General features: G+C 49.5%; 1 protein-coding gene across 1 annotated transcript in view; it reads left to right on the forward strand.

The window, feature by feature from the left end:
* The window catches only part of LOC119975187 (mitochondrial import inner membrane translocase subunit Tim22-like), a 9,816-nt gene extending 3,216 nt beyond the window's left edge, over positions 1-6,600 (forward strand). Inside the window, exons 2-4 of the mRNA XM_038814787.1 lie at positions 1,691-1,887; positions 6,038-6,110; positions 6,202-6,600. Of these exons, the coding sequence (XP_038670715.1) occupies positions 1,691-1,887; positions 6,038-6,110; positions 6,202-6,278 (347 nt within the window). The 3' untranslated portion in view covers positions 6,279-6,600. The remainder of the gene's footprint in view (positions 1-1,690; positions 1,888-6,037; positions 6,111-6,201) is intronic.
* The last annotated feature ends 6,304 nt before the right edge of the window (positions 6,601-12,904 follow it).

A 12,904-nucleotide genomic window follows, 5' to 3' on the forward strand; every position in this document is an offset into this window, starting at 1 on the left:
GGGATACGGGGATTGATGGGGATACGGGGATTGATGCGAATACGGGGATTGATGGGGAATACGGGGATTGATGCGAATTCAGGGATTGATGGGGATACAGGGATTGATGGGGATACGGGGATTGATGGTGATACGGGGATTGATGGGGGATACGGGAATGATGGGGGATACGGGGATTGATGGGGATACGGGGATTGATGGGGATACGGGGATTGATGGGGGATATGGGGATTGATGGGGGATACGGGGATTGATGGGGGTACGGGGATTGATGGGGGTACGGGGATTGATGGGGGATACGGGGATTGATGGGGGTACGGGGATTGATGGGGGTACGGGGATTAATGTGGGATACGGGGATTGATGGGGGATACGGGGATTGATGGGGATACGGGGATTGATGAGGGAGTGGTCTCTGGGGGATGTACGGACAGGGCAGTGGGGACATGGGGAGATTGGCAGGGTGTGGGGACTGGTGATTGAGCGGAAGGATGGGAATGGCCTGTTTACAGTGCAGGGTGTTGCTGACTGAGATTCAGTTCCTTTCAAATTAATGCGAGCAAATAGCGGATGAGGAGTGCAGTGCTATAACTACCCAGACTGAGAGTGACTGATCAACCCACTATAGAGGGACAGAGCTAGATTGGATTTCTGTCCTGATTTCAGTGTCGTTTTGGAGTTGATGCCCTGGGTAAGGAAAATGTTGGATATCACCTTCAGCTCCTTCTCCCTGCTCGAGTGTTTTTTTCATAGAATTTACAGTGCAGAAGGAGGCCATTCGACCCATCGAGTCTGCACCGGCTCCCGGAAAGAGCACCCTACCCAAGGTTAACACCTCCATCATATCCCCATAACCCAGTAACCCTACCCAACACTAAGGGCAATTTATCATGGCCAATCCACCTAACCTGCACATCTTTGGACTGTGGGAGGAAACCGGAGCACCCGGAGGAAACCCACGCAGACATGGGGAGGATGTGCAGACTCTGCACAGACAGTGACCCAAGCCGGAATCGAACCTGGGACCCTGGAGCTGTGAAGCGATTGTGCTATCCACAATGCTACCATGCTGCCCTCTCATGTTGGTGGCCATTAGTTCGGAAACAAAATGTTGCGTTCCGTCCACATTGTTTTGCCAGTGTTCCCAGCAGGCCCAGCACAGTCAGGAGGGGAGTTGTTGCCAGTGTTCCCAGCAGGCCCAGCACAGTCAGGAGGGGAGTTGTTGCCAGTGTTCCCAGCAGGCCCAGCACAGTCAGGAGGGGAGTTGTTGCCAGTGTTCCCAGCAGGCCCAGCACAGTCAGGAGGGGAGTTGCCAGTGTGCCCAGCAGAGTCGGGAGGGAAGTTGCCAGTGTTCCCAGCAGGCCCAGCACAGTCAGGAGGGGAGTTGTTGCCAGTGTTCCCAGCAGGCCCAGCAGAGTCGGGAGGGAAGTTGCCAGTGTTCCCAGCAGGCCCAGCACAGTCAGGAGGGGAGTTGCCAGTGTTCCCAGCAGGCCCAGCACAGTCAGGAGGGGTGAACACAATGCAGGAGGGAGTTTCATGAAAGCTGACGGGAGAATCCCCACTATTTTGAGGGAAATATATATCTGAGGGTGAGATACCTGTGCCCAATGGAGCAGCACTGAGCTCTGTCTCTCTCAATGTCTCAGACATTGTTGACATTCTCTCTCTGAACTGTGTGTTTTCCTCTTAGGCTTCGTGCTGGGCGGGGCATTTGGTATCTTCACAGCTGGCATTGATACGAATGTTGGATTTGATCCAAAGGATCCTTTGCGAACCCCGACTGCCAAGGAAGTTCTGAAAGACATGGGTCAGCGTGGTATGTCGTACGCAAAGAACTTTGCTATTGTGGGTGCCATGTTTTCATGCACAGAATGTGTCATTGAATCGGTGAGTGCCCTCCATTCACTTGGTTAGGTGGCATTGCAACACAACTCACATCTACACAGCATCTCTTTTCAACATCCCATGGTTCTTCGGAGATTAATAAAGCAACAAATATAGATGATTTGAAAAGATAGAATTGGGGGAAAGCTATTTTAGATACTTGATCGTTCATGGAGTCTGAGTCCAGTGTTTAAGAAGATAAGAGGATGAAACTGGTTAGCAAGTGGTTTCCAGTTATTGATTGGCGATGGATGTGCCAGGCGTACAAGATTAAATGTGATTGATTTGGAACAGCACATGAGAAGCACCTTCATGCAGAGAGCTGTGAGACTGTGGAGTGAATTTGCAGCATTAGTGTTAGAGGCAGGAACTGTCAGTATTCAAGGTTAGATTAGGCAGTGGAGAGGGCAGCACGGTGGCCTAGTGGTTAGCACAACCGCCTCACGGCGCTGAGGTCCCAGGTTCGATCCCGGCTCTGGGTCACTGTCCGTGTGGAGTTTGCACATTCTCCCCGTGTCTGCGTGGGTTTCGCCCCCACAACCCAAAGATGTGCAGAGTAGGTAGATTGGCCACGCTAAATTGCTCCTTAATTGGAAAAAATTATTGGCTAATCTAAATTTTTAAAAAAAGATTAGGCAGTGGATGAAGAGGTACAGAAACAAGGCATTTGGAATGGTTTTTGTAAGTTAAAGAGGGACCAACACATTTGTAAAAGGCAAAATGATCTTGATTAATCAAATTGAACTTTGTGATGTAACAGAGAAAGTTGATAAACGGGATGTGGTGGATGCTGTCTATATGGATTTGAAGAAAGTGTTTGACAAGGTAAGACATAAAAGGCTGGTTAACAAAAAGGCTGGAGTAGGAGGGGCCGTAGCTGAGATAAAATGTATGCTTAAGGAAACCAGGAAGCAGCGAATTATGGTGGACAGTTATGTTTCAGACTAGTGGAAGGTATTGTGAGATTCCCCGAGGGTCAGTACCAGAGACACTGCTTACTTTGCTTTATAAAAATAACTTGGATATTGGAATACAGGGTAACATTTCAAACTTTGCCAATGCTTCAAAACTTGGAGGAGCAGCAAAAGTGAAGGGATTCCAATCGACGGCAACAAGACCGGGATAAACCAGCGTTCCGACAAGACCGGGATAAACCAGCGTTCCGACAAGACCGGGATAAACCAGCGTTCCGACAAGACCCGGATAAACCAGCGTTCCGACAAGACCGGGATAAACCAGCGTTCCGACAAGACCCGGATAAACCAGCGTTCCGACAAGACCCGGATAAACCAGCGTTCCGACAAGACCCGGATAAACCAGCGTTCCGACAAGACCCGGATAAACCAGCGTTCCGACAAGACCCGGATAAACCAGCGTTCCGACAAGACCGGGATAAACCAGCGTTCCGACAAGACCGGGATAAACCAGCGTTCCGACAAGACCGGGATAAACCAGCGTTCCGACAAGACCGGGATAAACCAGCGTTCCGACAAGACCCGGATAAACCAGCGTTCCGACAAGACCGGAATAAACCAGCGTTCCGACAAGACCGGGATAAACCAGCGTTCCGACTAGACCGGGATAAACCAGCGTTCCGACAAGACCCGAATAAACCAGCGTTCCGACAAGACCCGGATAAACCAGCGTTCCGACAAGACCGGGATAAACCAGCGTTCCGACAAGACCGGGATAAACCAGCGTTCCGACAAGACCCGGATAAACCAGCGTTCCGACAAGACCGGGATAAACCAGCGTTCCGACAAGACCGGGATAAACCAGCGTTCCGACAAGACCCGGATAAACCAGCGTTCCGACAAGACCCGGATAAACCAGCGTTCCGACAAGACCCGGATAAACCAGCGTTCCGACAAGACCCGGATAAACCAGCGTTCCGACAAGACCCGGATAAACCAGCGTTCCGACAAGACCCGGATAAACCAGCGTTCCGACAAGACCCAGATAAACCAGCGTTCCGACAAGACCGGGATAAACCAGCGTTCCGACAAGTCCCGGATAAACCAGCGTTCCGACAAGACCCGGATAAACCAGCGTTCCGACAAGACCCGGATAAACCAGCGTTCCGACAAGACCGGGATAAACCAGCGTTCCGACAAGACCGGGATAAACCAGCGTTCCGACACGACCCGGATAAACCAGCGTTCCGACAAGACCGGGATAAACCAGCGTTCCGACAAGACCGGGATAAACCAGCGTTCCGACAAGACCCGGATAAACCAGCATTCCGACAAGACCGGGATAAACCAGCGTTCCGACAAGACCGGGATAAACCAGCGTTCCGACAAGACCGGGATAAACCAGCGTTCCGACACGACCCGGATAAACCAGCGTTCCGACAAGACCCGGATAAACCAGCGTTCCGACAAGACCCGGATAAACCAGCGTTCCGACAAGACCGGGATAAACCAGCGTTCCGACAAGACCGGGATAAACCAGCATTCCGACTAGACCGGGATAAACCAGCGTTCCGACTAGACCGGGATAAACCAGCGTTCCGACAAGACCCGGATAAACCAGCGTTCCGACAAGACCCGGATAAACCAGCGTTCCGACAAGACCGGGATAAACCAGCGTTCCGACAAGACCGGGATAAACCAGCGTTCCGACAAGACCGGGATAAACCAGCGTTCCGACAAGACCCGGATAAACCAGCGTTCCGACAAGACCGGGATAAACCAGCGTTCCGACAAGACCGGGATAAACCAGCGTTCCGACAAGACCCGAATAAACCAGCGTTCCGACAAGACCGGGATAAACCAGCGTTCCGACAAGACCCGGATAAACCAGCGTTCCGACAAGTCCCGGATAAACCAGCGTTCCGACAAGACCCGGATAAACCAGCGTTCCGACAAGACCCGGATAAACCAGCGTTCCGACAAGACCGGGATAAACCAGCGTTCCGACAAGACCGGGATAAACCAGCGTTCCGACAAGACCGGGATAAACCAGCGTTCCGACAAGACCCGGATAAACCAGCATTCCGACAAGACCGGGATAAACCAGCGTTCCGACAAGACCCGGATAAACCAGCGTTCCGACAAGACCGGAATAAACCAGCGTTCCGACTAGACCGGGATAAACCAGCGTTCCGACAAGACCCGGATAAACCAGCGTTCCGACAAGACCGGGATAAACCAGCGTTCCGACAAGACCGGAATAAACCAGCGGAACGTTTCAACAAGACCGGAATAAACCAGCGGAACGTTCCGACAAGACCGGGATAAACCAGCGGAACGTTCCGACAAGACCGGGATAAACCAGCGGAACGTTCCGACAAGACCGGGATAAACCAGCGGAACGTTTCAACAAGTGACAGATTCAATTTAACAGACAGAACTATGACCTAGTGGGTGTATTTTGTCAGAAGGGTCAGGGGAGGTCAGATAAATGTAATGGCAAAGTTCTCAAGGTGTTGAGGGACAGAGGGAGCCAGAGGTGAATGTTCATCAATCCCTGAAGGTGACAGGAAACAGGGGTTAGCAAAGCAAATGGGATCTTGGGCTTTGTAAATAAAGGCATTGGGTATGATAGCAGGGACGTTATTGTGAAGCTTTATAAAGCTCTGGTCTAGTTGGGTCTCGTCACCAGATATTGGGGGGAGGCTCTGAGAGGTTGCACAGTATACTTACCAGGATGGTTCCACAGATGTGGAATTTTAACTACAAGGTTAGGTTGCAGAAGCTGGGGGCTGCATTCTCTCTCAATCTCCTTGCTGTAGGGAGATTTCAGAAAAGTGTGTAAGATTATGACAGCTTTAGATCAGGTAGACCAAACCAATCTTCGCATCAGCCAGTGGTACAGGCACTGGGGGGGGGGGCACAGATTGAAGGTTCTGGGCTGGAGATACAGGAACTATGAGAGAGTTGAGGGAAATAAAGGTCGAGGATGACAGGGCAGAGAGGTGAGACTGATAGGACTCCTCTGCAGAGAGTCAGTATGGCTTAGATGGGCTGAATGGCCCCTTCCATGCTGCAGTGACTCTATGACTGTTGATTAGGAATATTAGGAAGTTAAAGGCCAACATAGGCAGAGCCAAATGGCCTGTTGTGTGCGTAACTCTTTCTGATGAGAGCGATGTTAAGAGTCATGGCTGGAATTTAAATTCACATCACTTTGTTCTTTGACATTTTGACAGTACCGTGGCAAATCTGATTGGAAGAACAGTGTACTCAGCGGCTGTGTCACAGGAGGGGCGATCGGTTTCCGTGGTGAGTGACAGAATCTCCCTCCAGTGCCTGGGTTTAGAACACCAGCATCTGTAGCAATGTTTCTAAACTGCTCCTTTCTCCTCCTCCACAGCTGGTTTAAAGGCAGGAGCCATTGGATGTGGAGGCTTTGCTGCCTTTTCTGCTGTCATCGATTACTACTTACGATGATGTGAATTCAGAGAGGCCTTGCTGCAAAGTGGAAGGAGCGAGAGGCTGTTACATCAGCCAGTCAGCTTCAGTGGGCTCGTCTACAGTCAGCAGAAGGGCTGTGGGTGTCAACAAACAGAATGAGCCTGCAGCCATGTCCCTCCATCACATATCACACAACGTTGTGCAAACCGGCACAGATATTGAAACAAGGTGACAGGATTGAAGAAGGACTTCAAGCACAGGGAAAAGTGTTTAGATTTTGATCTGTTGTTGGTCGGTCCGATATTGTAAATAATTTATCAACAGAATGGAGTTTAATAAAATATACTGTGTAATTGTACAGAGTTGCTGTTTATTCAGGGTGAGGATCACTCACTGTGTAATTGTACAGAGTTGCTGTTTATTCAGCAGGGTGAGGATCACTCACTGTGTAACTGTACAGAGTCACTGTTTATTCAGGGTGAGGATCACTCACTGTGTAACTGTACAGAGTCACTGTTTATTCAGCAGGGTAAGGATCATTCACTGTGTAACTGTACAGAGTCACTGTTTATTCAGCAGGGTGAGGGTCACTCACCGTGTAACTGTACAGGCACTGTTTATTCAGCAGGGTGAGGATCACTCACTGTGTAACTGTACAGAGTCACTGTTTATTCAGCAGGGTGAGGATCACTCATTGTGTAACTGTACAGTCACAGTTTATTCAGCAGGGTGAGGATCACTCACTGTGTAACTGTACAGAGTCACTTTATTTAGGGTGAGGGTCACTCTGTAACTGTACAGAGCCACTGTTTATTCAGCAGGGTGAGGGTCACTCACTGTAACTGTACAGAGTCACTGTTTATTCAGCAGGGTGAGGATCACTCACTGTAACTGTACAGAGTCACTGTTTATTCAGCAGGGTGAGGATCACTCACTGTAACTGTACAGAGTCACTGTTTATTCAGCAGGGTGAGGATCACTCACTGTGACTGTACAGAGTCACTGTTTATTCAGGGTGAGGATCACTCACTGTGTAACTGTACAGAGTCACTGTTTATTCAGGGTGAGGATCACTTACTGTGTAACTGTACAGAGTCACTGTTTATTCAGGGTGAGGATCACTCACTGTGTAACTGTACAGAGTCACTGTTTATTCAGCAGGGTGAGGATCACTCACTGTGTAACAGTACAGTCACTGTTTATTCAGGGTGAGGATCACTCACTGTGTAACTGTACAGAGTCACTGTTTATTCAGCAGGGTGAGGGTCACTCACTGTGTAACAGTACAGAGTCACTGTGTATTCAGGGTGAGGATCACTCACTGTGTACCTGTACAGAGTCACTGTTTATTCAGCAGGGTGAGGGTCACTCACTGTGTAACTGTACAGAGTCACTGTTTATTCAGCAGGGTGAGGGTCACTCTGTGTAACTGTACAGAGTCACTGTTTATTCAGCAGGATGAGGATCACTCACTGTGTAACTGTACAGAGTCACTGTTTATTCAGCAGGGTGAGGGTCACTCACTGTGTAACTGTACAGAGTCACTGTGTATTCAGGGTGAGGATCACTCACTGTGTAACTGTACAGAGTCACTGTTTATTCAGCAGGGTGAGGATCACTCACTGAGTAACTGTACAGAGTCACTTTATTTAGGGTGAGGGTCACTCTGTGTAACTACAGAACCTCTGTTTATTCAGCTGGGTGAGGATCACTCACTGTGTAACTGTCCTGGCTTGAGACAATTCACACCTCTTTAACCTGTGATTATCCCTCCCTCCAGTTGATCCATCTGGACCTGTAAAGACTTAATTACCTGCAAAGACTCGCATTCAAAGTATCGTCTTGCATCATTGACTTTGTCTATATATATATATATATTTATAATATATATGAAGAGGAACCCACCTCTTCATTCACCTGAGGAAGGAGCAGTGCTCCGGAAGCTAGTGATTACAAACAAATCTGTTAGACTTTAACCTGGTGTAAGACTTCTTACTGTCCAACACTGATCGTCACATCATGCTCCTAATTCCTGTGTTTGTGTAAAGTACAACTTTTGTTTTTTCTTAGGGCAGCACAGTGGTTAGCACTGCTGCATCACAGCATCGAGGTCGCAGGTTCGATCCTGGGCCTCTGTCCATGTGGAGTTTGCACATTCTCCCCGTGTCTGCGTGAGTTTCACGCCCACAACCCAAAGATGTGCAGTGTAGGTGGATTGGCCACGCTAAATTGCTCCTTAAATGGGAAAATGAATTGGGTACTTTAAACTTATTTTAAAAAAAAGAGAAAATAAAACTTGTTTTTTCAGTAAGGGGTTTGGGATATTTTTTGGTTGGCTGGAGAATAAGAGCAGCAGGTTCTGCTCTCCTCCAGCAGGGAGCACTGCCGCTCTCCTCCAGCAGGGAGCACTGCCGCTCTCCTCCAGCAGGGAGCACTGCCGCTCTCCTCCAGCAGGGAGCACTGCCGCTCTCCTCCAGCAGGGAGCACTGCCGCTCTCCTCCAGCAGGGAGCACTGCCGCTCTCCTCCAGCAGGGAGCACTGCCGCTCTCCTCCAGCAGGGAGCACTGCCGCTCTCCTCCAGCAGGTAGAACAGTGTGTTATTTTAATGGGTCAAAACCGCAGGAAGTTGTAACAAAGGGACTTGGGGAGACTTATACACGAAACACAGGAAGCTAGCACACAGGGGCAGCAGGTAATCAGGATGGCGAATGGAACGTTTGCCCTTGTTTCAAGGGGGTTGGGGTATAAGAGTCGGGAAGTCTTGCTGCAACTGTACAAGGTAGTGGCGAGTCCACATCTGGAGCACAGAGTTTTGGTCCCCTTATTTAAGGGAAGGTACTATTTCCTTGGAGGTGGACATGAGGAATGTTGGATTAGCCATGATCCTATTGAATGGTGGAGCAGGTCCGAGAGTCGAATGGCCTACTCTTGTTCCTATTCCTTATAGTTTTAATGCCTTTGGGACATGGGTTCAAATCCCACCTCGGCAGCTGGTGGAATTTAAATTAAACTTACAAAATCTGGGATTGAAAGCCAGTCTGAGTAATGATCAATTATCATTGATTATTGTAAAATCCCTTTAGGGAAGGAGGAATCTACCATCCCACACGTGACTCCAGCCCCACAGTAATGGTTGCTGACAGGCCTCTAAAATAGCCAAACCAGCTATTCCATTAAAGGGCAGTTAGGGATGGGCAATGAAAACTTCCCTTGTCAGTGATGTATCTCTCCCATTACAAATATATCAAGATGCCCTGTTCAATGCCAGTCGCTGCTTCCTGTCTTAACCAATCCTCCCCTCGCCACCCGCTGGCTTCCTTCATCTTCCTCAATCTTTACATCTTCAAAAAATTTGTCAAATTTCCCTTTTGTAAACCATGTTGACTTTGATCATATTGAGACTTCCTTCATAACAGGTTGCGGCATTTTCTCGATGGGAGATGTCAGGTTAACCGGCTTGGAGTTGTCTCTCCCCCCTTTCTCAAAGAACAGTACAGCGCAGGAACAGGCCGTTCGGCCCTCCAAGCCCGTGCCAACCATGCTGCCTGTCTAAACTAAAATCTTCCACACTTCGGGGGCTGTATCCCTCTATTCCCATCCTATTCATGTATTTGTCAAGACGCCCTTTGGAGGGCCGAAGGGCCTGTTCCTGTGCTGTATTTTTCTTTGTTCGTTGTCCCTGCTTCCAGCACCTCCTCCGGCAGCGAGTTCCAGGCACCCACTACCCTCTGTGTAAAAAAACTTGTCTCGTACATCTCTAAACCTCGCCCCTCGCACCTTAAACCTATGCCCCCTAGTAATTGGCCCATCTACCCTGGGGAAAAGCCTCTGACTATCCACTCTGTCTGTGCCCCTCATAATTTTGTAGACCTCTATCCGGTCGCCCCTCAACCTCCGTCGTTCCAGTGAGAACAAACCACGTTATTCAACCTCCTCTTTTTCAAAAAAAATATTTTATTCTCCTTTTCACATTTTCCTCCCAAATTTACATCCACCAACAATAAACAATAATCAGTAACGAATGTAATGTCAATCCCCATATCAATAATAACAATCCCATTCTCCCACCAAACCCCAAGCAGCAGCCTGCATGTTAACATAAACAAATGACAAAAAGGAATCGGGAATCACCCATAGTCACCATTAACACGCACAGCCCCCCCCCCCCCCCCCCTCCCCAATGATCGATGTAATCCAATTCTCAAAAGTGCATAATGAATAATGCCCATGAATTGTAGAACCCTTCCATCCTTCCCCTCAGTTCAAACTTAACCTTCTCAAGAGTTAAGAATTCCAGCAGGTCTTCCCCCGCCAAGGGACAGGGTGGAGAGGTTGATCTCCATCCCAACAGGATCCACCTTTGGGCGATCAATGAGGTGAAGGCTGAAACATCAGCCTCCGCGCCCGCTTCCAACCACGGCTGGTCCAACACCCCGAATATGGCCTCCCGGGGACCCGGGTCCAGATTCACATGCACCACTTTATTTTTTTAAAAATTATTTTTATTAAAGCTTTTTTCAACCAGGATTGTTACATAACAAAAAGAGAAACCGTAAATGAAAAATATTTAACAAAACAAGGTGGCTGCTATCATACAAAACAAAAATACACATTATATTAAAAAGTCTTTAAGTGCCGGGCATGCCCAGAACATATGGACATGATTCGTTGGACTCTCCGCACATCTCGCGCACATGTCCTCTACCCCAAAAAACTTGCTCATTCTTGCCGTCGTCATGTGAGCCCAGGTGCACCACCTTAAATTGAATCAAACTGAGCCTGGCTCATGATGCGGACGAATTCACCCTGTCCAGGGCATCAGCCCACAGGCCCTCATCCAGCTCCTCCTCCCACTTGCCCTTCAGCTCCTCCACTGGGGCTTCCTCCGCCTCCTGCAGCACCTGATATATGTCAGACACCTTCCCCTCTTCTACCCAGATGCCAGACACCACCCTGTCCTGTATCCTTCGAGGGGGTAGCAGCGGAAATGTCCCCACCTGTTTTTAGAGAAAGTCCCGGACCTGGAGGTTTCTGAAAGCATTTCCCGGGGGGGGGGGGGGGGGGGGGGGGGGGGGGAGGCCGAACCTCTCCTCCAGCGCCTGCACGCTGGGAAAGGTCCCATCTATAAACAGATCCCCCATCCGTCTAATGCCTGCCCTATACCAGCCTTGAAACTCCCCGTCTATCCTGCCCGGAGCAAATCTGTGGTTGTTCAGTATCGGGGTCCAAACTGAGGCCCCCCTCCTCCTCCACTAACCCCAGACCCTCAGTGCCACCGACACCACCGGGCTTGTGGTGTGTGCACCACTTTAGAGATTACCCTAAACACCTCCTTCCAGTAATCCTCCAGCTTTGGACAGGACCAAAACATATGAACGTGATTATATATATCCCCCCCCCCCCCCCCCAACGTTCACAAACATCTATCCCCTCAAAGAGTCGGCTCATCCTCGCCCTTGTGAGGTGTGCTCTGTATACCGCCTTCAGCTGTATCAGCCCCAACCTCACGCACGAGGTGGAGGCATTCACTCTCCGGAGCACCTCACACCAGACCCCCTCCTCCAGACCCTCTCCCAACTCTTCCTCCCACTTTGCTTTGATCCCTTCCAGTGGTGCCTTCTCCTCTTCCAAAATAGCTCTGTAAACTGCCGACACTGCCCCCTCTTCAGTCTCCCTGTCGTCAGCACCTCCTCCAGCAATGTGGAAGCCGGCTCCACCGGGAAGCTCTGTACCTCCTTCCTGGCAAAATCTCGAACCTGCATGTATCTAAACATTTCCCCCCTGCTCCGGCCCATACTTTGCTTCCAGCTCCTTCAATCCTGCAAACTGATCCCCAAGAAATAAATCTTTTAGTGTCCTAATTCCCTTCTCCCATTTCTGAAAATTTCCAACCCACCTCCTTGGCTCAAATCTGTGGTTCACCCGAATTGGCATTTCCCTTGACCCTGCCCCCAACCGAAGTGTTGGTGAAAATGTCTCCAAATTTTCAACGAAGCTATTACTACCGGACACCCTGAGTATTTCCCTGGGTCCGTTGGGAGCGGCGCTGTCGCTAGCGCCTTCAATCCCGACTCCCTTCACAAACTTTCCTCCATTCTGACCCACTGGAAGTCAACCCCTCTGACCCAGCTCTGCACCTTCTCCAACATTTGCCGCCCAGTAATAATACATCAGGTTCCATGAGACATAGGAGCAGAATTAGGCCACTCGGCCCATCGAGTCTGCTCCACTATTCAATCATGGCTGATATTTTCTCATCCCCATTCTCCTGCCTTCTCCCATAACCCCTGATCCCCTTATTAATCAAGAACCTATCTATCGCTGTCTGAAAGACACTCAGTGATTTGGTCTCCACAGCCTTCTGCGGCAAAGAGTTCCACAGATTCACCACCCTCTGGCTGAAGAAATTCCTCCTCATCTCTGTTTTAAAGGATCGTCCCTTTAGTCTGAGATGGTGTCCTCTGGTTCTAGTTTTTCCAAAAGTGGAATCATCCTGTCCACACCCACTCTATCCAGGCCTCGCAGTATCCTTAAGTTTCAATAAGATCCCCTCTCATCCTTCTAAACTCCGAGTACAGACCCAGAGTCCTCAACTGTTCCTCATAGGACAAGTTCTTCATTCCAGGGATCATTCTTATGAACCTCCTCTGGACCCTTTCCAA

Source organism: Scyliorhinus canicula, chromosome 12 (genome assembly GCF_902713615.1).
Source record: "Scyliorhinus canicula chromosome 12, sScyCan1.1, whole genome shotgun sequence".
In the NCBI taxonomy this organism is placed as follows: Eukaryota; Metazoa; Chordata; class Chondrichthyes; order Carcharhiniformes; family Scyliorhinidae; genus Scyliorhinus; species Scyliorhinus canicula.